The sequence below is a fragment of the Tupaia chinensis genome, unplaced genomic scaffold (genome assembly GCF_000334495.1).
Source record: "Tupaia chinensis unplaced genomic scaffold, TupChi_1.0 Scaffold000031_1, whole genome shotgun sequence".
NCBI lineage: Eukaryota > Metazoa > Chordata > Mammalia > Scandentia > Tupaiidae > Tupaia > Tupaia belangeri.
This window is the reverse complement of record NW_006159461.1, coordinates 76823-103705: the sequence shown is the minus strand read 5'-3', so window position 1 is coordinate 103705 and position 26883 is coordinate 76823. Positions and strand designations below refer to the sequence as shown.

The window sequence follows — 26883 nt, the reverse complement described above, 5'->3', positions numbered from 1 at the left end:
AATGAGAGAGAGAGAGAGAGAGAGAGAGAAAGAGAGAGAGAGAGAGAAACATAGAGATAGAAAGCAAGAAATCAACCCCCGGGGGGATGGCCACGCCACAATCCTTTCTCCTCCATTCTCCTCTTGGGATCTTGGGCACGCAAGCACATGTGCCCGGCATGAGTTCCAAGCCACCGAGTCCGGGACTTGAATCCTGGTCGACTACGTGGGAGTCCAGCGACATAGCCATTACGCTAACTGCTGGTCCCCCAAGTTAGTTATTTTTGAAGCAGATTTTTCTAATGTCTGAGAAAAATCTGCTTCAAAAATAGCACAAAAATATTTTTTATATAATGAAATAACTATATCAATATTTTTTTAAAAAACACTTAAATGTAGGGACCATCAGATGGCATAATGGTTATGTTGCTGGACTCCCACGTACTCCACTGCAGTTCAATTCCTGGAGCTGGTGACTTAAAACTCATGTCAGGAGTGTATGCGTACATGCCAAAGATCCCAAGAGGAGAATGGAGAAGAAGGGACTGCAGTATGGCCATCCCCGATTGGGGTGGGGGGGTAATTTCTTGCTTTCTGTCTCTCTGTCTCTCCAGCAAGTGCATGTGCCCTATAGCAAAAATCTCTAAAAAAAAAAAAAAAAAAAAACAAACGAACAAAACAAACAAACAAACAAAAGGGACCAGCAGTTGGTATAATGGCTATGTCGCTGGACTCCCATGTAGTCAACTGCGGTTCGAGTCTCGGACCCAGTGGCTTAAACTCACGCCAGTTGCATGTGCGTGCCCAAGATCCCAAGAAGAGAATGGAGGCAAAGGGATGGTGGTGTGGCCATCCCCCCACCCCGGGGGTGGGGGTGATTTCTCGCTTTCTGTCTCTCTGTCTCTCTCTGTCTGATGAGTGGATGTGCCCTATAGCAAAAATCTCTCTCTCAAAAAAAAGGTAAAAACTACATTTTTAAATGTAATCTTAATTAAATATCTCTTAGTAAAATTGCACCCTTTTAAAATCTTGATTAGACTTACCTTAAAATGCAAAAGGTAGTGGGACCAGCAGCTTAATGGTTACATGTCTGGATTCCCACAGAGCTGACCACAGTTTGAGTCTCGGACCCCTCCACTTAAAACTCATGCCAGGAGCATGTATGTGCGTGCCCAAAATTCCAAGAGGAGAAGGGAGAGGAAGGTATTGAGGCATGGCCATCCCCCCTTGGGGAGGTGGTGGTTTCTCGCTTTCTGTCTCTCTGGAGAGTGCATGTGCCCTGTAGCAAAAATTCTCTAAAAGGATACAAATGGGTAGCATCATTTTGGCTATGAATAAAGATCACTATCTTACACAACTTCATTTTATTAATTAAATACCAGATCCAATCAAAGATCTTAGAGTAACTTGTAATTGCTGATTCTCTAAAAAGTCATTGTCCAAAATAATATGACTATGAAGATGATTAGAAACTAACAAGCATCTATTTTCAGTTTTCCTTTAGTGTTTATGGGCAACGTCTTTACAACTCACCTTTTTAAATCACCACTATTATTATCATAGGGAAAAAAGTATTTAATAAGCTACTTTTGATAAGTGTTATCTTATAAAAATATGAGTTTAATATAAATATTCTATTCTGGCATTTGATCTGTCTGTTGAATTGGCTTCATTGTTTCATCCTTATCTCTTTCTCATGGTTGGCCTCAACGCGAATGTATTTTCAGGGGTGTTTAAGTGGAGATCTCTTTCTTTAGATAATCTTTTCCCTGCCATTTATATTCTCTCTACATCGTATACTCACCTTGTTGATTTCCTAGACAGAAGCTCTTCCAACCTTTGACGTGCTAACGTTCTTAATGTTTTCTTCTCCGTGGGATAGAGACCTAGCCTAACCAAAGAATCTGTCATGTAGTAGGAGATCAATAAATAGCTGTTAAATGAGTAAAATAATCAACAGCTACTTTTATTGATTATGAGACTTTGAGAAGCAAACATCCACACATGTACCCTTCAGAAATGTCAAAGAAGCTGAACTTACACCATTACAGAGGGAGGGCAGTGCTGAGACAATCCTAGAGAATGGGGCCAGGTGACAGTACAGTGGTGATGCTACTGGATTCAAGTGGGAAAGGTCCTAGGTTTGCATCCTGGGACCTCCCTGAGCACACCAGGTGCAGATAGGAGGTGGATTGTGGCATGGAGACCCTGTTGTGGGTGTCTCTCTCTCTCTCTCAAGATTTAAAAAAAAAAAACTTTTCAAAAGGAAATTCCTCTCTAATTCCATTGTCACTAAATGTCCTGTTCAGGGGAAAAAGGGGACATTATCCCCATAACCTCAGTTACAAAGTAGCTCTTCTTCCCTTTTGACATTAACAGAAGAGGGTCACTGCTCTCACCCGCACATGTCCTGAGGTCTCATGGCTGCTGCAATGGAAATTAGTCCTAAGGGCTCTAACAGCCACACTGAAGCTTTTCCAACACATAGCCTTATCAAGAATAGCTCTATTTCTGCTAATACCTATTACAATAATTCTTAGCTACGAAATTAATAATGATTGTAGGCAGTCTATGAATTCACAAAATAAATAGAACATAAACATAAAACGTAAAATACTACGTTCAATATTTTAAGTGGCAGGGTGGTACACTTAGTCCTCTGCAAGGCTGACCCACAGGGAACATTCCAGGCCCACACCCAGAGACCTCGTGTGTACGGAAGCATGTGCATGCCTGTGAGCTAGGACTGGCTGAGGCTGGGGATAGCTCGCAGCATCAGGACCCTATTGTCCCTCTGTTGCTCTCACTCATGGGAGGAATAAATAAATAATATTGAAAAAAATTAGGTTCATAAAGTGAAAATTTTGCTGTATACAGGAGCCCTCAGTATTACTTGGATACCTGATAGATGTGGATAAACATAAGCAATCAGGCAGGGCCTACTAAAACCACTCTGTGCAATGACAGTGGTAGCAGGTGTTTATGGGGGTGTTTATAGACACTAGGCATTATTTTACCTGCTTTCCACTCTGGACTCATTAGCTCTGGAAGACACCAAAGGAGGTAGGCACTATGGCCTATATTTTGCATATGAAGAAACTGAAGTACAAAATATCACATCTCCAAAGTGACACACCATAGTTGGTGAAAATGGAATTCAATCCCAGGCCGCCCGCTTCCCAAATCTGTGCTCACAATCAAAAAGAAACACTGTACGCTTAGAAGCACTCTCTGAGACAGCATTTGCTCAGGTGACTGTGCCCTCGTGCAGCTGGTGCCTGCCTAACCCAATACTGTGAGCTACCAGCACCTACCAGCTCCAATTCAGTGCTCAGAGACTGTCTACAATACTCCTCCGCGTCACCGAGAGTCTTAACATGCAGTGTCATGCAACACTCCAAAATGAATTCCCTAGATGATGAAGCCCGTCTTTCATCACATAAATAAAACCTGCTTTAGGAAACTTTTAAAACACACGGGGGACGAATAGAGCCTTCCTATGTCTACTTTAATTTTCTCCCATTACAAATCAATCTTCTGCCGATTGGTGCATCTTTTCTTCCATTGCATCCACACACACTCATCCACACCAGCTCCTTTCTGGAAAAACCACATCTATCTTCATTTCCTCTCTCCAAAGCCTAATTGAAATCCATTTCTTCTAGGATGTCATTTTCTCACAATGATGAGAAGCAATAAGGTAGTTAAATCTACAAGTGTAACATGAAACACAAAATCGATTCTTTTTTTGCCCTGGGAAAAATTGTCTATCTTCCTGTACTATTCAGACCATTTTTCTCACCCTCAGCATGTATGCAGTGTCTCTTCGTGGATTTGAGTTTTTATGCATGAACACTTGGGCCTCCGAAGAGTTTCTTGTAAGCTATTACCGTTTGTTATAGGCATGAAAAAACACTATGAGCGATAAATCATATTTAAAAACGTTTATCTGACGTTAGGCATTTCTTAAAATTGTCCAAGTCTTGTAGCTTAACACCTGCTGTGGCTATGCTAGAAATTTCACAGTTTCAGAAAAAAATATTGTGATTCATTAAATATCAATAAATAGGACCAGCCAGTCACATGGTGCTAAAAGTGGATAGATCTGACATGGTTGACTGCACAGTTCAAGTCTAGACTCAGCACCTTGAAAACCATGTTAGGTGCTGTAATTAGTAGAGAGTGTAAAAGAGGTGCCACAGCCAAAGGAATACCTTAAGGAAGACTCTGAAGGAAGAAGAAGATCTTTACTAGCAGCTGGTAAACCACAGAGCACTTGGTAGCAGGGGTGAGTTGGGAAGGTTCATGTGTGAATTGTGTGCAGGGTGTTTGCTTCTCAACAGTCTCAGTAGTTGGCGTGCAAATATTTTCTCAGAAATATTTAAAACTGTACTGTCTCTGTTACTATAGAGTCACACTCAAAATCATAACCAATATTTTGAAAGTTTTCTTTAAAATTCAGTTTTTCAGAATTTTGGAAGTTATTAACTGTCAAGAACTATGGAGGGAACCAGCAGTTAGCGTAATGGCTATGTCGCTGGACTCCCACGTGGTCGACCGCGGTTCGTGTCCCGGACCCGGTGGCTTAAAACTCATGCCGGGCACATGTGCGTGTGTGCCCAAGATCCTGAGAGGAGAATGGAGGAGATTGCGGTGTGACCATCCCCCCTGGTGGGTGATTTCTCGCTTTCTGTCTCTATGTCTCTCTCTGTCTGGCGAGCGCACGTGCCCTACAGTGAAAATCTCTCCAAAAAAAAAAAAAAAAAAAAAGAACTATGGAGTATGAGCAAAAATTTTATGTAAAGTCAATTTTTGTGGGAAAGTAAAAAAAATAAATAAAATTTTAAAATATATGCTGGGTGTTTCCTCATATTTTCTCTCTCTGTCTCTCACTCTCTAGCAAGTGCACATACCCTATAGCAAAAATTTTTTAAAAAATCAATCAATTCATGTCATTATACATTCGTCCAAACCCATAGACTGTACAAACCCGAGAGTGAACCATAATGTAAACCACAGGCTTTGGGTGATGATGACATCCATGTAGGTTCATTCATGATAAGAACTGTGCTGCTCTGGGAGGGTGCCAATAATGGGGTGCTGTACATGTGGGGGGCTGGGGTGCACAGGAATGATCTGTACATGCTGCTCAGTTTTCTATTAAAACTGCTCTAAAAATATTAAGTCTAAAAACAGACAAACAAAAAGCCTGTGTACCATTTGAGATAAGCAATGGTTTTAGCTCCTGTTTACTGTGACCTAGAAAGTCCTTGCTGCACATTTTCTGATGACAATTATCTGTACTTACAGCTATCATAAGCCTCCCTACTAAACTGGAGCAGTCAAGTAACCGCTAGAGCAATGAACAGCCTTCATAAAGTTCCCTCCCCCTGTGAACTTCTACCAAGACCAAAGTGTTTCCCACAGCTTGTCTTTTACTAGCTAAGGAAGGTACTAGAACAGTTGTTCTCCCCCTGTCTGCGGGTCAGAATCACCTTAAAAATCTTGGGACCAGCAGCTGGCACAATGGCTACATCACTGGACTCTCACATGGCCTACTACGGTTTGCGTCCTGGACCCAGCAGCTTAAAACTCACTCCAGGCACATGTGCGAGTGTGCAAAAATCATGAGAGGAGAATGGAGGAAAAGAGATAGTGGTGTGACCATCCCCCCTGGGGGGGTGCTTTCTCACTTTCTCTCTATCTCTCTGTCTCTTTCTGGCGAGTACACATGCTCTATAGCAAAAACCTCTTAAAAAAGCAAGGATGATGGACAAAGGGACTCAGGGAGCACAGGTGCCCAAAAGCAAAAATCTCCCTAAAAGAAAAAAAGATTATACATTCGTCCAAACCCATAGACTGTACAAACCCGAGAGTGAACCATAATGTAAACCACAGGCTTTGGGTGATGATGACATCCATGTAGGTTCATTCATGATAAGAACTGTGCTGCTCTGGGAGGGTGCCAATAATGGGGTGCTGTACATGTGGGGGGCTGGGGTGCACAGGAATGATCTGTACATGCTGCTCAGTTTTCTATTAAAACTGCTCTAAAAATATTAAGTCTAAAAACAGACAAACAAAAAGCCTGTGTACCATTTGAGATAAGCAATGGTTTTAGCTCCTGTTTACTGTGACCTAGAAAGTCCTTGCTGCACATTTTCTGATGACAATTATCTGTACTTACAGCTATCATAAGCCTCCCTACTAAACTGGAGCAGTCAAGTAACCGCTAGAGCAATGAACAGCCTTCATAAAGTTCCCTCCCCCTGTGAACTTCTACCAAGACCAAAGTGTTTCCCACAGCTTGTCTTTTACTAGCTAAGGAAGGTACTAGAACAGTTGTTCTCCCCCTGTCTGCGGGTCAGAATCACCTTAAAAATCTTGGGACCAGCAGCTGGCACAATGGCTACATCACTGGACTCTCACATGGCCTACTACGGTTTGCGTCCTGGACCCAGCAGCTTAAAACTCACTCCAGGCACATGTGCGAGTGTGCAAAAATCATGAGAGGAGAATGGAGGAAAAGAGATAGTGGTGTGACCATCCCCCCTGGGGGGGTGCTTTCTCACTTTCTCTCTATCTCTCTGTCTCTTTCTGGCGAGTACACATGCTCTATAGCAAAAACCTCTTAAAAAAGCAAGGATGATGGACAAAGGGACTCAGGGAGCACAGGTGCCCAAAAGCAAAAATCTCCCTAAAAGAAAAAAAGAAAAAAAAAATACCCAAGCCTCACCCCCAGTCAATTAAACTAGACTGTTCAGGAGCAGTACTCTTTCAGTGTGCAGCCTACAGAGAAATACCGGAACAACATCAATTATCCTGTGTGCATGGGGCGAGAAGTAATATGTCCAAAATCTAATGGTTTTGTTCATCTGTAAACACCATCCATCTGTGAACCGGATTCTGAACAGCCTACAGCCTAATGAAGCTGTTAAGAGAGTGATATGGAGATTAATCTTTAAGGGGAATGTAGAAAGTCAGCATGTATCTCTAATGACTTATGTCCCTTGTTAGGAAGAAAAAGAGAACCTGAAATTGCCAGGTTGTATTTTAAAAATCCCATATAACTGTGGTTCATATATCAGCCCCAAGCTTCTGGATCCCGATAAGCACTTGCAAATTGGAGACAGGTTAGGTGCCCGTATTGTCAGGATCATATGTTGTGCTTAGAGGTGGAAGAAAACCACAGAAGGGTTTTACTGCTCGATCTTCTATGAATTTAGACAATATATCTCCATTGGCTTTGGCTTTTCCTCTAGATGTGTGTCCTACTCACAGTTAAATAAAAAATGTAGGCGGATGTTGCAGACCCTGCCTGCGGTGTCTGCGGAGCCTCACTGGTTGTAACACGTGTCCCGCTCTGTGGGAGACATCAGTGATGGGGCAGGTGGTGCATGTGTGTGGCAGAAGGTGTACAGGAGCTCTCTGTGCTCCAGGACGCCGAAGATCAGGCCTAAAGGGAGTCACTCATGCTAAAATGTCACGTCATCAAACCAAAACTTTAAGGAAGCCAAAACATACCCAATAAACCGGTTTTTATTGAAAACAGGTGATTCCAGTCACTCCATGTTAACACTTTAAGAAAATGAACTTCATGCACATCTTGTGGCTTTAGGTTGATATCACTCTCCAGTTAGAAGTTTATATAATTAGGGCCCAGTTCTGGTAGTGTGCTCTGCTAAAAACAAACAAACAAACAAACAAAAAAAATAACTTTCTCTATAGGCTAGGATCACTTGGGAGGCCTGGGTTCCATTACCCTGTCCAACCTAAAAGCTGGACCGTGATGGACACCTGTAATCCTAGCAACTTAAGGAGTGTGAGGTAGGAAGATCATGAGCTTGAGGCTGCCCTAGGCAACAAAGCAAGATCTTCTAAAATTAAAACAAAACAAAACAAAAGAGTGGCGGGCCGTTTGGTTGCATGGTTCCAGTCCTAGATCCAGTGGCTTTAGAAACATGTCATGTGCATGAGTGTGCATGCCCAAAATCCAACAAAGAGGGAGAGATGGAGGAGAAGGGATTGCAGTGTGACCATCTATCCTGGCTGGGGTTGGGGCTCACGTTCTCTCTCTCTCTCTCTCTTTCCAGGAAGAAAACACTTCCTGCAGCAAATGTAAAAAAAAGAAGAGGAGGAGGAGGAAAAAGAGGAGGAGGAGGAAGAAGAGGAAGAAGAAAGAAAGAAAGATGAATGAATGTGGTAGCACACACCTGTGGTCCCACCTACTTGGGAGGCTGAGGCAGGAGGACTGCAACACAGTAAGACTCTGTCTTAATAAGAAACAGGTTTCTGGGCCAGCTTGTGGCATGGTGGTTGAGGCAACTGTGTGGTCCCAATCTCAAGCCCAGCAGCTTGAAAAACACACAGGCCCATATGCATGCGTGAGTGCCCGGATCCCCAGAGGAGAATAAAGAAGGGATTGTGGTGTGGCCACCCCACTGGGTGGTGTTTTCTCACTTCCCCTCTCTGTTTCTCTGTCTCTCTTCATCGAGTGCACATGCCCTACAGCGAATTTTTTTAAAAAAGGGTTCGTAGAATTAGAACTTACGTTTTTCTAATGGATGGAAATAGCTCTCTTACCTTCCCTGACTTTGGTGCCTCCAAGCACTATGGCAGATATGCCAACAGAAGATGACAGAAGCCAAATACAGATATTGATGATCTTTGCCTTCAAGGGCGTGCGGAAGTCCAGCGCCTTCACGGGGTGGCACACGGCGATGTAGCGGTCCACGCTCATCATGGTCAGCGTGAATATGCTGGTGAACATGTTGTAGTAGTCGATGGAGATGACAATCTTGCACAGCACGTCCCCGAACGGCCAGGAGTTCATCAGGTAGACTGTGCTCTGGAAAGGCATGGTGGTCGTAACCAAAGCATCTGCCAAAGCCAGGTTAAATATGTAAATGTTGGTTGCGGTCTTCATCTTTGTGTATCTAAAAGAAAAAGGACATATTGTTTCCCTCCATTTCCAACTCAAATTCGTGAGGCGGATGGGTTTATGACAGTGTTTGGATTACTGACTCTGCTTTTCGTTCACTTATTTTCTACATCCCATAAAAAGGACTATTATAGACATGAGAGGTGGTAGGAAAAAATGGGCAAAGATTCCTGACTTTAGCTTTTATTCTAGTGTTTGCTCAAAAAAAAAAATTAAATGAAAAAAATAAAGAACATAGCAGAGAGAGAGAGATAAATATTGGGTTGTCAGAAAAGTCATGACATAATTTTCTATGTACAAATGCGTCATGACTTTTCTGATGACCCAAGAGACGAATACAGATGGTTCCCAATTTAGGATAATTTGACTTTGTAATTTGTTATCTTTATGATAGGTTTATCAGAGCATAATGCCCTCGTAAGTCAAAGAGATCGATATACGTTAGATTTTGTTAATAGACTTTCATATATATCGGTCTTTATTTCATGACTGCCAATTCATTTTAATTCTACCCAGGGCTGCTTGGCTTTAAGCATTTTTAAATGCTGTATTTTTTTTTCTTTCACTTGTGTAAAACAAAGATAAAACATTATGTCCTTGGGTTATGCTGAGAAATCAACCATTATAATTATCATATCTTGTGAAAATTCAAAATGGTTTTCAATTTTTAAAATACATCTAATTGCAACGGTTAAAATACCACTAGGTTTGTTGATTCTTGTTTGCCAGTGTGCCACTAGCTTATTATTTAATGTGTTACTATAAAAACAATCTAGGCTGAGTTCTTCTTTTATGTGTGTCAGAGAACTAAACGTTGTCTGGTGTAGTAGGTGAGAAATAATTCTGTCTTTACTCAAATATTGAGAGATTTGTAAAGTGTATATTTTGTCTATTCTTCCAGTGGAAGGGACAGTAATTTTTAAGGTAAGTCAGAAATATTTTCCTTAAGGGGCTGGCAAGTGGCATGGTGGTTAAGGGCACTGGATTCCCACATGGCCAACCACGGTTCAAGTCCTGGACCTGGAGGCTTGCTTTCTCACTTTCTCTCTCTCACTCTGTCCCTCTCTGGTAAATTAAAATAAGAAAAATAAATAAATAATTAATTAATTAATTAAAATCATTTAGAAAAACTAAATATTTTCCTTCAGCCTGAATTATTCTTTCCATTCTAACATGAAGTTTAAAACAATTCCATTTTCAACTAACACTGAATGAAAAGGGTTGTTTCTAAAGAAAAAAAAAAACTGAAAATCTATCTGTTCAGATATTATCCTCCTAAAAATGATTTAACATTTTAAAAAGTGAATCTTACTTTCTACTCTTTCAACTTTTTCCCCCAAAACACTAGCAGAGTCCAGGAGACAGTATCTTTGAGACTTAACTTCCATATTTACGACCCTGATATTTCCCTCTTTCTTTATGAAGCTAGACTATATTTTTTGCTTTATAAAGGTAGTCAGACCTGAGTTCAATTCCTTAGTTTTATCAACAAATAACAGGTATAATTCGGACAGGTCATTCACCACCCTGACCCAAAGAACGAATCTAATCTATTTCACGTTCCCCAACTCTTCTCCTTTGATACAGGTAGAAGTCATAAATTACTGAAGGAAGCAGAGGGGAGTGTAATCACTAGGTGATACAGAAAGTTCAGAAAAGTTCCAAGACCTTCAGAAAGGTCAGAAAGTTACAAAGAGCAAAACTTGAATTTTCCACATGCCAAGTACTATGCAAATCCATGTAAATGATGAGCTATGTGGACACAGTAGTAGGTATTATGGACAATCTAGACGTGGCTCGAAGTGTACAGGAGGATGCGCATGGGTTATGTGCAAGCACTGCACCACTCTGATAAGGGACTTGAGCATCTGTGGATTTGTTGCCTGTTGAGGAAGAGGAGGGCCCTGGACCCAATCTCCTGCAACTGTGCGCATCCTTAAGTAATCATAAAATGTTGAGTGATAGCTTGCTTTTAGCTTTTCAAAATATTGCAACCAATAAATGTATGGAACCGCATAAGGGCTTGAACGTATAAGGAATTCAGATCCTGTCATCAAATCTCAAGAAACGGGAGATCAGCATGGAACAGAATCATAAAAGCCACTTCTTCCCTAAAAATCGCTGTGTTCAGCACTCTGCTGGACAGCTCACGTGCTTTATCTCTAGCCCTCACAGAACCTTCCAGAGCAGCTATTTGTATCTGTTCTGTGGGTGAGGCAACTCAGAATTGCAGAATCTTCCTAAATTCTCAAGGCCACATAGTTACAAAAGGCAAAGCAGAAATTCAGATTCATGCCTTCTCACATCGCTCCAGTTCTTTACAGTATCTTGACTTGCATGTACTTATATGAGTCTCGAAACTGCCCTTCTAGCTGACCCTGCGGGTCAGTCTTCTCCATTATTCACATGAAGACAGTTAGGCTCAGGTAAGTGATCTGTCCCATGTAGCAGAGGTGGGACTTCAGTGGAAGGGTCTTTGAAGGGCAGCAACAGAGCCTGTCTTCCAGGGCTCCGGAAGACACAAGCTTATATACCCATGTAAAAGTTGTCAGAATCAAAATGGAATAATTCATATCAACACAAGCTATGCCCTAACTTAAATGGAGCTGGGAAGGCCACAAAGGTTGTGGTTCTCACCTGAGTGTACCAGATAACCACAGCCATGACCAGGACTTTGCCAGAACATAGCCTTGTGACCTCTGCACAGAAACCACCTGTCCAACCTTGGACTGAAATTACTTTGTAATGGATCCTGATAGGCAAGAATAATTGGCCCCCAAAAATGTAGGCAATCCCTCCTCATCGTTTTGTTTTGTTTTCTTTTCTTTTCTTTTTCCCTCGTCTTCCCTTACATTCAGGGATATACCTGTGGTTGACTATGGCAAGCTTCTTCCATGTTCAATACCTATTCCAAAATACTCTTTCCTTCTTTTAGAGAGTCTCTCTCTGCCTATTACTTAGAAATTGACATCTAGTGCTGGGTGGGGAGAACTCGTGAGTATAATTAAAGGCAATGAATAAACTATGCATTCAAGAAATATTTGTTGATGCTCTTCAATGTACCACACTGAACTGGGCTTGCACACGTGTGAATATAAAACAAGACTCATCCTCAGAGACATCTGGCTGAGCCTTCAGATATTGTTTGTACGTAATCAAAAGAAAACATTGCCAGTCTTTTCAAACATTGTATGTCCACTGGTGAGAAAACATGAACGCTTTCTTACTGGGATAGGCTATGAAGTTATTTTCCTTCTTATCTGTGCTGCTTTACAAAAATCCACAAGCACTTTAAGTAAAAAGGCACCATCTGGGTGGGAAGTTTTGGCTGGTGAGGAAAGGCCGCAGGTGGGCTGGCAGCGAGCTGCTGTGCTTTCTGTGTCCTCGCTGCAGGAGCATATGGCGTGAAAAGAGCAGTCTGTGGCTGTCCCCCTAAACCTGGCAATGTTACAAACCAGGGAACACAATATGGCGCACTGGACGTGAGGCAGGGAAGGAGGGAAGAGTGGTCCACAGGGAATTTGGGGTACAAGCAGTGAGGAAGACCATTGCCAGGCAATGTGGCAGACCACCCTAGTACACCCCTTCTTACAGAGAATGGAGGGGTGGCTTCCCGGTTGGCACCCACTGGCACTCATGAGAAAACCAAAGTTTTCCGCTGAGTCGTCAGGGGCAGATGCGTCACTCGCTCACCACGCTCACCACAAGGTGCCACCGGGAAGAACGCCAAGCTTTGAAGGCAGCTTCCTGGCCCTTGCACGTGCCTGCCTGCTCAGACGTGCCGCGGGAAGAGAGAACTGCCAGGTTCCGACACCCTGCTATCACGTACATTGCCGCAGTCTGGCTTCTGCTTTTTCATTTCAGTGGTGCTTCTTTAACTAGGAACTCCCTTTCCTATCCTGCCAACAGGGTAATACACCCGTAAGCTCGGTGAGTGAGCACCACAATTCAAACAGCAACACACTGGCAAATTTATTTTCAGTTATTTATGTCCTTGACTTACAATTATCCCCCACATTGATAGACATGCACCCTTTCCTCTCTCCCCCGTTACATTCATGCTCCCTCTCCCATGTTTTTTTTTTTTTTGGAGAGGTTTTTTTATTTTTTTGGGGGGGGTTGTTTTGTTTTTTTGTTTTTTTGTTTGTTTGTTTGTTTTTGCTATAGGGCAAGTGCACTCACCAGAAAGACAGAGAGACAAAAGCGAGGATGGCCACACCTCAATCCCTTCTCCTCCATTCTCCTCTCAGGATCTTGGGCACGCACGCACACGCGCCTGGCATGAGTTTAAGCCGCCCGGTCTGGGACGCGAACCATGGTCAACTACATGGGAGTCGAGCAACATAGCCATTACACTAACTGCTGGTCCCCCCTCTCCCATCTTCATTCCTTCATTTTTTAAAAGTTTATTCATTTATTTCCTGAGAGAGAGAGGCCCAGAGAGACAAGGAAGGAGACAACACCTCCGACAAGGTCTTCATGCTGTGAGCCACCACGCCTCAGACAGGATGCAAACCCGTGAACTTCCGGTGTGGCTTCGGCACCATTACCACCACGCCACCAAATCTGGTCCATCCATTCATTTTTTTTCTCAACACATTTTAAATGTCTGCCCCTTAGATATCAATTATTGGACTTTGAGTATAACTAAAAAATAAATTCAATATACAGATCCTGACCCCTAGGGACTTTTAAACTAACCGAACCCAAATTCTAATGTAAACTCTAGAAATACACAAAAGGGGAAGATCAGTCTGGAGAGAAGTCATTAGAACATCTGAGAAAACTTGGCAGCATCTTGAGCTTTGAGAAAGAATGGACAGAGAGGCCAGATGGCCAGTGACTCACTCTGGGCTCAGCCAGGGAATGGATTTGGGGTTTGAGGATCTTACCTGGGGGTAACAGGAGGCCAGCGAATAGGAACAGACATGTCAGGCCACAGAGGATGTTGACCACCAGAAGGATAAAATTACATTAAGCATCTATTGATGATATTATGTGACAGACACCGTTTTAGGAATTTTATATTATATGACAAAGTTGTCATGATGAGTCTCTAGGGTTTTCAAGGAGTCGGGCATTTTATCAGAGAATCATGTGATTCTGTGAGTTCTGCCACTTGCTGCAGCTAAGGAGGCAAGCATGTTCTGATCAGCATGGTCAAGCACGCGTGATGAGTGGAAAGCACTTCACGGGAGGAAGCAGGGCCTGGTCCACAGACCCCTCGATGGACAAAACACTGCCCTGGACACGATGGTGTCTGTGACTTCCATAGGCAGTCCTTGCTTTCTGAGTGAGAGACCTGAGTTAAAACTGAGTTAAAAGGAAGTATACGACTCACCTAAGATCACAAACCAGTGAGACAATGGGAAGCCAGACTGGATCTCCAACAAAATGAAAAAGAAAAGAAAAAAATAAAACTGTAGTGGCAATTTTTTTTAATGGATTTTTTTAATATAGAAAATACCTAAAGGCCCATATAATCACCTGTGGTTTGGTGAAAAAATAAATAAATAAATAAATAAATAAATAAATAAACAAACGAAAACCAGTGTGATCAAATGCCGCTGACCTGTGGGGAGCCGTCAGCTGTCCCACAACGCCAGAGCGGCCTCGGCATCTGAAGACTTCCAGGGGGTTAAACTCTGGAGCGCGCAAGCTCTGCAGCCCCAGGGCACATACAATCCTTTTTAACTGACATACACTTGTTCATATTTGGAGGGTGCGATTAAATTTTTCAGTACAAACATACAATGCATCGTGACTAAATCAGGGTAACTGGCATACCCATCACCTCAGCCATCTGTAATTACTTGATGTCGGGAATATTCAAAATCCTTGTTTTTAGATACTCCGAGATACCACAGCAAAAGAAGAGACAGGAGTCTCGGCTGTCTCTTCTCTGGATTGCCAACAAGTGTGACGTACTCATTTTCCTGGGCAAGTTTTCCAGGTGCACAGCGTTCTAGATGTCATGTTTAAAATGATCGGAAAGGCAGGGCCAGCAGATGGTGTAGCTGTCATGGCCCTGGACATTTACGTGGTCGACCTGGTTCAAGTCTCAGAGCTGGTGGCTTCAAAATCATGCTGGCTGCATGTGTGTGCATACCCAAGGTCCCAGGAGGAGAATGGAGAAGAGATTGTGGCATGGCCATCCTCCCCGGGAGGTGACTTCTCACTTTCCCTCTCACTGTCTCTATCTCTCTCTTTGGTGAGCACAAGTGCCCTATGGCAAAAAATCCCTGAAAAATAATTGATCAGAAAGGGTAGGGGAAATGGAAAGACGTGCTTCAAAGGGTACAAACCTTCAGCTATGGGACCAGCAATTGGCATAATGGCTATGTCGCGGGACTCCCATGTAGTCGACCACGGTTCAAGTCTCGGATTCGGTGGCTTAAACTCACGCCAGGTGCATGTGTGTGCATGCCCAAGATCCCTAGAGGAGAATGGAGGAGACGGGATTGCAGCATGGCCATTCCCCCTGGGGAGGTGGCTTCTCGCTTCCTGTCTCTCTGTCTCTGTTTTTCTGGTGAGTGCACGTGCCCTATAGCAAAAACCTCTCCAAAAAAAAGAAAGAAAAAAAAACCTTGAGCTACAAGATGGAAAACTTCTGAGGCACTCATGTACAGCAAAACTAGCATTAACAATACTGTACTACTTGAAATTTGCTAAGAGAGTAGATTTAAGTGCCTCCCCCTCCCCACCACACAGGATAACTGTGTGATGATGGGTGTGCTCGTGAATTTGATCATGGTTACTAGTTCACAGTGTGTCCATATATCAAGTCGTATGTTGTACGCCTTCAACATGTGCAGTATTTGTCAATTGTCCTTAGCAAAACTGAAAGGGTTGGCGGAATGAACTTCGATGTAAACTACAGGCTGTGGGTGACAGGGGTCCATGTTCCACTCGTGGGGGATGTCGATAATGGCTGAGCGTGTCTGGAATGGGGCAGAGCAGAGGCAGGACATCTTTTATACCTGCTTCTCAATGTTGCAGTGAAACTGAACAGTTCTTCACAAAGCCTATGGAAAAATAAAATGACGAGGAACGATGACTGCATGGACAGGACTTGTCGGCAGGAATGATCTGAAAACATATTGAGTTTATTAAGTTCTCCAGATATCTGCAGTCCATCTCAATGAGATTAATTTGCCATATGTCCTTCTGGATTACTCACTATTGAAATTATGGTTCTTTACTAAAGGACAGTCGTTTCTTAATTTTAAAAAGGAAATTCAGTTATTATGTCTCAAGTGGTCTGAGATCCCTTAGTCTGGTTGTAAAGGAGTCACACGGCTGCTCCCTGAAATCACTCTTCTGCAAGCAGGAGCAGAAGCTGCAGAGGACAGAGGAGGAGCATGCCCTGGATCCCTGCAGTCACCAGGCAGGTAGCCATGAGCAGCCAGCGTGCCCAGGCAAGCATGTCCTTGCAGGGCAGTGGCAAGGAAAGAAAAAGTCAAAGTAACGATTTCCGTGGGACAGCCAGTGTCCCGAGCCCCAGGAAAGGCTCATCTCTTCCTTCAGTAGTAGAGTGTAATGACACACCTTCCCAACTCCACAGCGAAGGGCTCTAGTGCATTCAGCACACACACAGAGTGAAAACTATGCCCATGGCCCCAGAAGAAAACTGCAAATCACCATCGACTCGCAAGTGTTTCCTAGGCACAACTCCTGGGTGCTGAGAAGTATATGAAGATTAAAATCATTTTTCCTGGGGCCAGCAGGTGTCATGGTGATTAAGGTGCTAGACTCCCACATGGTGAAGCATAGTTCATGTCCCAGATCTGTAGGCTTGAAAACCATGCCTGGCACGTGTGCATGCGTGTCCAAAATCTCAGGAGAATGAAGGAGAAGGAATTGCAGCATGGAGGGTGACTTCTCATTTTCCCTCTCTCTGTCTCTCTTTCCCCTGGTGAGTGCATGTGCCCGCCCTATGGCAAAATACAATAAAATATAAAATAATGTTTTATGGAGAAAACCAACCTAGCTAGGGTTAAGTCATGGAGTATGGACACGGAGAAAGGTCAGCATGTTCCCCCTTCTGCCCTGTCCTCTGTCAGATGAAGTGACCTTTCCCCCAACCCTGGCAGGTGACAGAGAGGTGAGGGAGCTGCACAGGCAGGACTCAGATTGGTCATCAGCCCTGGGTGCCCTCGGACAATGACTTTGTGGCTTTATTTCCTCATCTGAAAACTCACTATCACAACCCTCATTTCACAGGATTGCTGTCAATTTAAAAGCTTTACTGTTCAACAGGAGGTCCGAATGTCCCTCAGATTGCTGTGGCTGCTCCCTCACTGAACACGGGCCTACCACTCTTAATCTGAATTCCTGCCCAGTTTCAGACCAGTTCTTATGGGAGCTCTCAATTCATCACGTTTTTCCTTGTCTCATTTAGAGTCTAACTTGATTGGCCAATGAAGAAGTTAAGTATTTTTCTTAAATAACAACAACAAAAAATCCCACAAGACTTTTATAATATTATGCTCACTACTAAAACATATTCTTTTTATATGTCTTCCTTATCTAACACATAAACCAGCATCCCCTCCAAAGAAAAGGAATAAAGAAACTATACTGGTTGACTTTTATGTTGAGGAATAAATGTTATCCCCGAAACCATCTCTCTCTCTCTCTCTCTCTCTCTCTTTTTTTTTTTTTTTTTTTGCGTTCGCTTGCCAGATAGACAGAGAGAGACAGAGAGACAGAAAGCGACAAATCACCCCCCAGGGAAGATGGCCATGCCACAATCCCATCTCTTCCATTCTCCTCTTGGGATCTTGGGCACACACGCACACGTGCCCGGCGTGAGTTTTAAACCACTGGGTCTGGGATGCGAACCACGGTCGACTACATGGGAGTCCAGCGACATAGCCATTATGCTAACTGCTGGTCCCACCATCTCTCAATATAGCTATAAGCCCATATTACTTGTGCCACCAAAACCACAGAAGCCAAACTTTAGAAAGGTGCCTGTCCGACATTCACACAATTTGGGGTTGTTAGCTGAGCAACCAGCCTCGAAGGGCAACAGCACAGAAATGCATTCAGGGTTAATATGGAATGAAAGAGGGGCCGGCTGCACAGTTCATGCCAAGAGACTGCTGCTCAAGACACACAACCGAATGATTAATGGAGAGGAGCTCTTCTTTCCCAGTGAGAAATAAATTCCTCCTGAAACTCGCCCCGAGACAGGTGCCAGGAAAAATTGTACAGTCAACACAATCAAGAATGATTTTGAAGTCTACACTTTTGCCAGGAGTCTATTAAAGTTCAGGAGTCCTAAACCAAATTGGTTTCCTTTCTTTTCTTTTTCTGCCTTTCCATCCTTTTTTCCCCTCTTTCATCCCCCTTCCACACCCTTTCTTTCTTTTCTTCTTTCTTTCTTTTTCTTCCTCTTTCTTCCTTTCTTTTTTCTTCTTTCTTCTTTTCTTTCTTTATTTCTTTCCCTTTTCTTTATTTAAATATTCTATAGGGTAAATGCACATGCCAGAGAAAGACAGATTGAGAGAGAAGAAAGTAAGAAAGCATCCCAGAGGGGATGACCACACTGCAATCCTTTCTCCTTCATTCTCCTTTCCAGATTTTGGGCATGTGTGCATGCGCGCGCACACACACACACACACACACACACACACACACTGTGTTTTCCAAGTCACTAGGTCTAGGACTCGAACTATAGTCAACTCTGTAGAGCCACGTTAACCACCATGCCATCGGCTGGCTGGTTTATTAGCTTGTTTTCAATGTAGTTATTTATTTTTTCCATGAATAAGAGAGACAGAAAGAGAGAGGTAGTACCTGCAACAAGGCTCAATGCCATTACCCACCTTAGCTTCAGCCGGTCCCAGAGGACGAGCAGCCACGTGCTCAGCATACTAGGAGAGACCCCCATGCTTGAACTGGGAACCTTCTTATGTGGGACTGCCCCACAAAGCCGTTTTCAATGTAGTTATTTATTTTTTCCATGAATAAGAGAGACAGAAAGAGAGAGGTAGTACCTGCAACAAGGCTCAATGCCATTACCCACCTTAGCTTCAGCCGGTCCCAGAGGACGAGCAGCCACGTGCTCAGCATACTAGGAGAGACCCCCATGCTTGAACTGGGAACCTTCTTATGTGGGACTGCCCCACAAAGCCAGCCTCTTCCTTCCTTCCTTCCTTCCTTCCTTCCTTCCTTCCTTCCTTCCTTTATTCCTCTCTCTCTCTCCCCTCTTTATTTTTCTTGCTACTGGTTTATACTATTTCTATTGACAACAGTTATAAGAAACCAGAAGAGGAAGATGCACCTTTAGGGTTTGTCACGATTTACCCAACATTTACCCAACAGCTGCGGCCACAAGAATGAATGAAACCACTGCAAGGGAGTTTGATGTATCGCCGTGACCAGGCTACTGTCCTCAGGTCTTCATATACTCATCTAGGAGTTGCTGTGCAGGTATTTTGCAGATGTGATTAAAGTCTATACTCCATTGACTTTAATTTTTTTTTTTTTTTTTTTTTTTTTTTTTTTTTTTTTTTTTTTTGCTATAGGGCGCATGCACTCACCAGAAAGAGAGAGACAGAGACAGAAAGTGAGAAATTATCCCCCAGAGGGGAAGGTCACACTGCAATTCTCCTCTCAGGACCTTGGGCATGCACGCACATGCGCCCAGTGTGAGTGTGAGTTTAAGCCATGGGGTCCAGGACTCAAACCACAGTCGACTACATGAGAGTCCAGTGACATAGCCATTACGCCATCTGCTGGTCCCTCAGTTGACTTTAAGCAAAGGAGATCATCCTAGATAGTCTGTGTGGGCCTAATCCGATCAATGAAAAGACCTTAAAGAGCAGACCTCAGGGGTCCCGAAGAAGATGTTCCACCTGGAGATGGCAGCCTTTCCTTCCTGGCCTCCCGACCTATAGATTTAGGAAACAGCACTTCCTGGGAAATAGGGAGTGACACAGAAAACCTACTCGGCAGATTTGGAGTCAGATACACTCGAAGGCAGTGTCTTTCACCTTGACAAACATAAAACTGATTTTGTCCAACAACATATAATGAGTTCGGTATAAGAATAAGGAAGGGAGATTACTGGTTTGATCTAGGGTTGAGGCATGGGTGTGAGACAGCAGCAGGAGAGTGTACCATCAAAGCAGAGGCTGAATGTTGACTTGTGGAGTCTAGACTAGATCAGAGACGAAGTAGTCTGGGAGAAAGTGAAGGAGCTCCAGGGATATTCAAGGTATTCGACGGTAACCCCAAGGTCTCTTGACTTCCACTTGTGTGGGTCTCCTGCAATGAGCATCATGACACCACATCCGGGCCATGCCAGGCAACCCAACCTCGACAGCTCCCACTCTCACCACAACTTCCCACACGTGGCTCACTCTTCCTTTAACAAAGATGACTAGAAAGTTCACTATAAAGTGAACATGTAGTATATGCCAGGCAGGGGAAGCTTCCGCTTCATGTGAATTATTTTATCCACTGTTAACAGCCATAGGTGTATTATCATCATACTTGAGTATCACCCCTGAAACCCACAAACCCCAAAGCCTGGCAAGAGGGGAGACTGGAGCACTTGACCTTCACGTCTTCACAGGGACATGTTATATGCCCTACGATTAGGGGATTATGGCAGTTAGCACATGTTAAAGAAGGAAGACCCTTGGAATTTTAAATGTCTCCAGAAGATACTGGGCAGTATCCTAGGTGCTCAAGACGGAAAAAGCTATTTGTATGGCAGACTAAAAAACAAAGCAAAACAAACAAATAAAAACAAAACCAAAAAAATAGTCAAAGCTTTTTTCTACTGTTCTACTTTCCCAGTGAGAGCTGGCCATCCAAAGATGTGCCCCTGCCACCATCTTATCATTGGTACTCCCTCTCCGCAATTTCTGTAAGACTGAGTAACCATAGGATGGCCCTTTTCCATGCATAATATCTTAAAGTAATGTCCTTATTAAAGATCCTCCACTTTCCCCAGTAAGGCACCCAGCCCCTAGCTTCAGCTAGAAGAGCTGCACGTGATTCCACACTGTGGCTCTGCTAGACCGCATGGGCTCACCGCAGCCCCCTCCATGACACGTGCTCTTGAATCTTCTGTACGTGCTTCTCCTGAACTAAATAAACCCACATCCATCAATTTCTTTGACCATTTATCAGTATGAATGAATTTTAAACATTGCTTTACCTTGTTAGCTACAGATTAGAACCAACTATTGTTTTAGTATGTTGGCATTCCAGGGTGGCCTTGTCACTCTTCATTTTTCATTTATTATCATACTTAACCTCTAAGAAGTTGAGAATGGGTTGAGAGAAGGGTTGATGTCATTATGTGAATTATCGAACTTATACTTTAGCTGACCCATTCTAACAAAATTTAGTGCTGGATATCTTTGGGAAATCTAGCCACCAGAAGTCCTAGCCAATCTAGAACTTATTTTTTTTTCTCCTGCTGAGTCTCTTTACACACAGTATCTAAATGCTATTTTAGGACTCCTTATTCTTTTTGTAATTCTAGTCTGCAGGGTCACATAAAAAGTTGTAGGGTCATCTCCATGGTGCAGCAGAATGTACTGCTTAAGAGAGGCTGGATCTCACGTGGTGATTGAAGTTTGAATCCCTACCTGGTCAACCTGAAACACACCAGACACACGTGCACACAAGTGCCCAGGATCCAGAGGACGGGAGGACTAGAGGATGAGGGTCACAGAGTGACCAGACCCTGTGGAGAATGCTCTTCTCTCTCCCTCTCTCTTTCTGTATACATGCACCCTATCATGCCCTATCATGAATAAAGAAACAAATGATGAAAAAGTTGTAAAACACAGGCCAGTTGGAGATGTGGAAGTTAAAGTGGCTGGATCCCACATGGCTGACTTCATGTCCAAGTCCCAGGCCTGGCAGCCTAAAAAACATGCTGGGCCCGTGGGCATGCATGCCCAAAATCCCAAGAGGAAAATGAAGAAGAGACTGCAACATGCCGTTCCCCTTGGGAGGAGCGTGATTTCTCACTTTCCCTCCCTCTCTGTTTTTCTTCAGTACATGCCTTACGGTAAAAATCTAAAAAGTACTGTAGAACAACTAGGGAGTTTGTAACTCATACAAAAAGCAATAAGATATGGATGTTTTGCCTACACATTTAAATGTGATGAGTAGAATGCAAGCCAATTTGTCTTTTTTTCAGTCTTTTGTATAAAAACGTTTTGGGACCAGCAGTTGGTGTAATGGTTATGTCACTGGACTCCCATGTAGTCAACTACGGTTCGAGTCCCAGACCTGGTGGCTTAAACTCATGCTGGGTGCATGTGTGTGCGTGCCCAAGATCCTGAGAGGAGAATGGAGGAGAAGGGATTGCAGTGTGGCCATTCCCCCGGGGGGATGATTTCTCACTTTCTGTCTCTCTGTCTCTCTCTGTCTTTCTGGCAAGCTCACGCGCCAGAAAAAAACCTCTCCAAAAATAAATAAATAAATACGTTTCGAGTTTCACTGGGGCCAGCAGTTGGTGCAGTGGTTAAGGCACGGAACTCCCACATAGCTGACTGTAGTTTGAATACCTGACTTGGTGAATTGAAACTCGTGCTGGGTGTATGCATATGAGTGCCCAAAATCTCAGGAAGAGAATGGAAGAGAAAGGATTGTGGCATGGCCATCCTCCTAGGGGGTGATTTCTCACTTGCCCTCTCATGTTTTTCTGTTTCTCTCTGGTGACTGCATGCGCCCCCACAGCAAAACCGTTAAAAAAAAAAAAGTTTAATTATCTCTCACCCAAAAAATGGCTTTTATACCAGATCACCTAAAATTTTAAATTATCTTTTATAATACAATTTTCTTTTGTAGAACCAACTATTGTTTTAGTATGTTGGCATTCCAGGGTGGCCTTGTCACTCTTCATTTTTCATTTATTATCATACTTAACCTCTAAGAAGTTGAGAATGGGTTGAGAGAAGGGTTGATGTCATTATGTGAATTATCGAACTTATACTTTAGCTGACCCATTCTAACAAAATTTAGTGCTGGATATCTTTGGGAAATCTAGCCACCAGAAGTCCTAGCCAATCTAGAACTTATTTTTTTTTCTCCTGCTGAGTCTCTTTACACACAGTATCTAAATGCTATTTTAGGACTCCTTATTCTTTTTGTAATTCTAGTCTGCAGGGTCACATAAAAAGTTGTAGGGTCATCTCCATGGTGCAGCAGAATGTACTGCTTAAGAGAGGCTGGATCTCACGTGGTGATTGAAGTTTGAATCCCTACCTGGTCAACCTGAAACACACCAGACACACGTGCACACAAGTGCCCAGGATCCAGAGGACGGGAGGACTAGAGGATGAGGGTCACAGAGTGACCAGACCCTGTGGAGAATGCTCTTCTCTCTCCCTCTCTCTTTCTGTATACATGCACCCTATCATGCCCTATCATGAATAAAGAAACAAATGATGAAAAAGTTGTAAAACACAGGCCAGTTGGAGATGTGGAAGTTAAAGTGGCTGGATCCCACATGGCTGACTTCATGTCCAAGTCCCAGGCCTGGCAGCCTAAAAAACATGCTGGGCCCGTGGGCATGCATGCCCAAAATCCCAAGAGGAAAATGAAGAAGAGACTGCAACATGCCGTTCCCCTTGGGAGGAGCGTGATTTCTCACTTTCCCTCCCTCTCTGTTTTTCTTCAGTACATGCCTTACGGTAAAAATCTAAAAAGTACTGTAGAACAACTAGGGAGTTTGTAACTCATACAAAAAGCAATAAGATATGGATGTTTTGCCTACACATTTAAATGTGATGAGTAGAATGCAAGCCAATTTGTCTTTTTTTCAGTCTTTTGTATAAAAACGTTTTGGGACCAGCAGTTGGTGTAATGGTTATGTCACTGGACTCCCATGTAGTCAACTACGGTTCGAGTCCCAGACCTGGTGGCTTAAACTCATGCTGGGTGCATGTGTGTGCGTGCCCAAGATCCTGAGAGGAGAATGGAGGAGAAGGGATTGCAGTGTGGCCATTCCCCCGGGGGGATGATTTCTCACTTTCTGTCTCTCTGTCTCTCTCTGTCTTTCTGGCAAGCTCACGCGCCAGAAAAAAACCTCTCCAAAAATAAATAAATAAATACGTTTCGAGTTTCACTGGGGCCAGCAGTTGGTGCAGTGGTTAAGGCACGGAACTCCCACATAGCTGACTGTAGTTTGAATACCTGACTTGGTGAATTGAAACTCGTGCTGGGTGTATGCATATGAGTGCCCAAAATCTCAGGAAGAGAATGGAAGAGAAAGGATTGTGGCATGGCCATCCTCCTAGGGGGTGATTTCTCACTTGCCCTCTCATGTTTTTCTGTTTCTCTCTGGTGACTGCATGCGCCCCCACAGCAAAACCTTTAAAAAAAAAAAAGTTTAATTATCTCTCACCCAAAAAATGGCTTTTATACCAGATCACCTAAAATTTTAAATTATCTTTTATAATACAATTTTCTTTTGCTGTAATCTTTACTCTAATGTAGACCAGCTTATGAATGACTTAGACAAAAAATTTACTTTTAACATACCCTCCCCCCTTCAAATGCCTTTATTCATCACTGATGGAATCCTTGTAAAAAGCAATAAGCAGTTACGGAAACCAAGCATACTGAGATACAAACACTAACTGTTAGGTAAAATGGACCTAATATGTTGTATTTGAAGGCCTAAATGATGATTTTTCATTTCAGATATATGTGAGAATAAAAGACCTAACATGCCCAAGCCAAAACATAAACCAAAAAAAGGAAAGAACAGAATAATAAAAAAAGAGGTACTTTTATTATAATGAGTTCCCAAGAGAAAGATTCATGCCACTATAAATATTGTTCTAATGTCATAAAATACAAAGAGACTGTCTCAAAACTGAAATCAGGATAAAGAGGAAGAGAGAAATCGGCTCTCCGCCTTTCCACCTCCCTGACTGGAGTGACTTGCACCCTTCCTGCAGGCCACGGGGACTTCCACAGCAGGGCGAGCTTGGCGTTCACTCTCGGAGGTCCATTTCCAAAGCTGAGGTTTCCCCAAAGGAGAGACACATACATTTCAAGGGGCAAGCAGAACAAAGTTGGTGAAGGGGTTCTTTCCTTTCTTTCTTTTTAAAAATAAAAATCACTGGCTTAAATTCATGCCGGGCATGTGTGCGTGCATGCTCAGATCCCAAGAGGAGAATGGTGGAGAAGGGATTGCGGCATGGCCATCCCCCCTGGGGGGGTGATTTCTCACTTTCTGTCTCTCTGTTGCTCTCTGTCTTTCTGGAGAGAGGACACTCTCTATAGCAAAAACCTCTCCAAAATTAATTAATTTAAAATTTAATTAAATTAAAATCACTTCACTTATCAGAAAACGAGTATATATGTGGTTATTTGGATATTTATTAGAAGTTGACAAAGTTCCACAAAAAGAACAATAAAATAAACCCTTTCATTCTTCATGGTGTGTGGGAGGGGGAAGGAGGGAGGGAGCAGCAAAGCAGTTTCTGAAAACCTGTGCAGCCCATACTTTAAGGATAAGTATTAGATGGCTTATTGACAAAAATCACTAAACAAATGGTGTGGCAGTTCAGTGCTAAAAAGGATATGGCTTTTGATATGGCTCTCCAAACCCATGAAGCACACTGACTTTCTCTCCCAAGCCCTAACACCACTGCGATGAGTCATAAAATTCCAAGCTATCTTCAGTGCATTCGGTGGGCCTGAGATTTATCTTAAGAAACATTTGCAAAGAGCAAAACCGTGTCCACACCGGCTCAGGCGCCCAGTCTCAAGGCCATGCGGTTGGAGAGACTGGCCTTGTCCTCACCCTGGTGGTTTCCGGGCAGGTAGAGTTTCCAGCAGGTCACGGGCCCTGGGTGGGATCTGGGAGATAGCTCTTAAGTCATCAGGGTATCTCTGGTCTCTAGGATCTGCCCCGCTAAAACCTGGCAGTCTCCACCCAAACACTCTCTCAGGAAATCCTTCATCACTTCCAAAAGGCCACCCTCGGAGAATCCTGAACTCCGCGCAGGTTAGAGTCCCCTCCAGCTGTCCCAGCGCCGTCCTGGTGCGGGGTTCGACCCTCCCTCCCTGCCCTCGCGGCATCTGCGGCACCTGCCCCAGGCTCACCGGATAATGACGAACATGACCAGCGAGTTGCCCACCAAGCCCACGACGAACACCACGGAGTAGACGGCGGTGATGATCACCGGGATGGCGGGGGAGATGTGCGCTGGCTCCAGCTGCGCGGGCTCGGAGGACGCGCTGTCGTTGCCGTCCTGTTCGGCCCAACCCGGGAACCAGGCGCTGCCGTTGGGAAGCAGGCAGGCGCTCGGGGCGCAGGTGGGGCCCGGATCCCCGCGGAAGATCTGGACCGGGGACTCCATGGTGGCGCCGCTGCAGCTGGGGGCGAGGAAAAGCGGCACCTGTGGGACCGCGGAAACAGAAGGACAGGCTGGGCCAGGGAGGCAAACTTTGCCGGCTCCCGAAGCCGCGCGCAGAGGCCGGAGGCGCTGAGCACCTAGGTCCCTCGGTGCCCGCCCGGGCCGCACGTCCCCAGGGGCGGACCCGGAGGACGCCCCTCCCGCCGTCATCCCGGCCAGAGGTGCAGCTTCTGGGATGCACCATCCTGTCATACTCGGGCACTGTCCTCTAGAGAAACTGTCCCTAGTTTACCGATCTGATATCCCACGGACAAGGGACCTCCGAGCACGGAGCCCTAGCTAGAACCGCGCCTTGACAGCCCAGCGCTCACCTCTGATTCCTGGAGGCAGGAGGGTAGTCTAGGGAGCCCCTGCTCGGGGCTGAGCCGCGCGCTCTCGGGATCCGCTTAGCGCTCGGGGTCGCCGCGCACCTGCAACCCAGTGTCACCAGCTTTCAGACTCGGGTCCCCGTCTCTGGCCAGAGAGCCGGTGTTCTGCCTAGCGCGGTCCCCTTAGCTCAGTGCTCTGCTCCCACCACTGGCGGCAGCTCAGGCAGGGCGGGACTCTAGGACG

At 44.2% G+C, this 26883-nt stretch overlaps 1 protein-coding gene across 1 annotated transcript in view; it reads right to left on the bottom strand.

Annotated features, from left to right (window-relative positions):
• OPRK1 (opioid receptor kappa 1) overlaps nt 1-26834 on the bottom strand; it is a 29763-nt gene extending 2929 nt beyond the window's left edge. Inside the window, exons 1-3 of the mRNA XM_006140344.2 lie at nt 26643-26834; nt 26018-26313; nt 8563-8915 (exon numbers count right to left, since the gene is read on the bottom strand). Coding sequence (XP_006140406.1) covers nt 8563-8915; nt 26018-26274 — 610 coding nt within the window. The 5' untranslated portion in view covers nt 26275-26313; nt 26643-26834. The remainder of the gene's footprint in view (nt 1-8562; nt 8916-26017; nt 26314-26642) is intronic.
• Between the last annotated feature and the right edge of the window lie 49 nt (nt 26835-26883).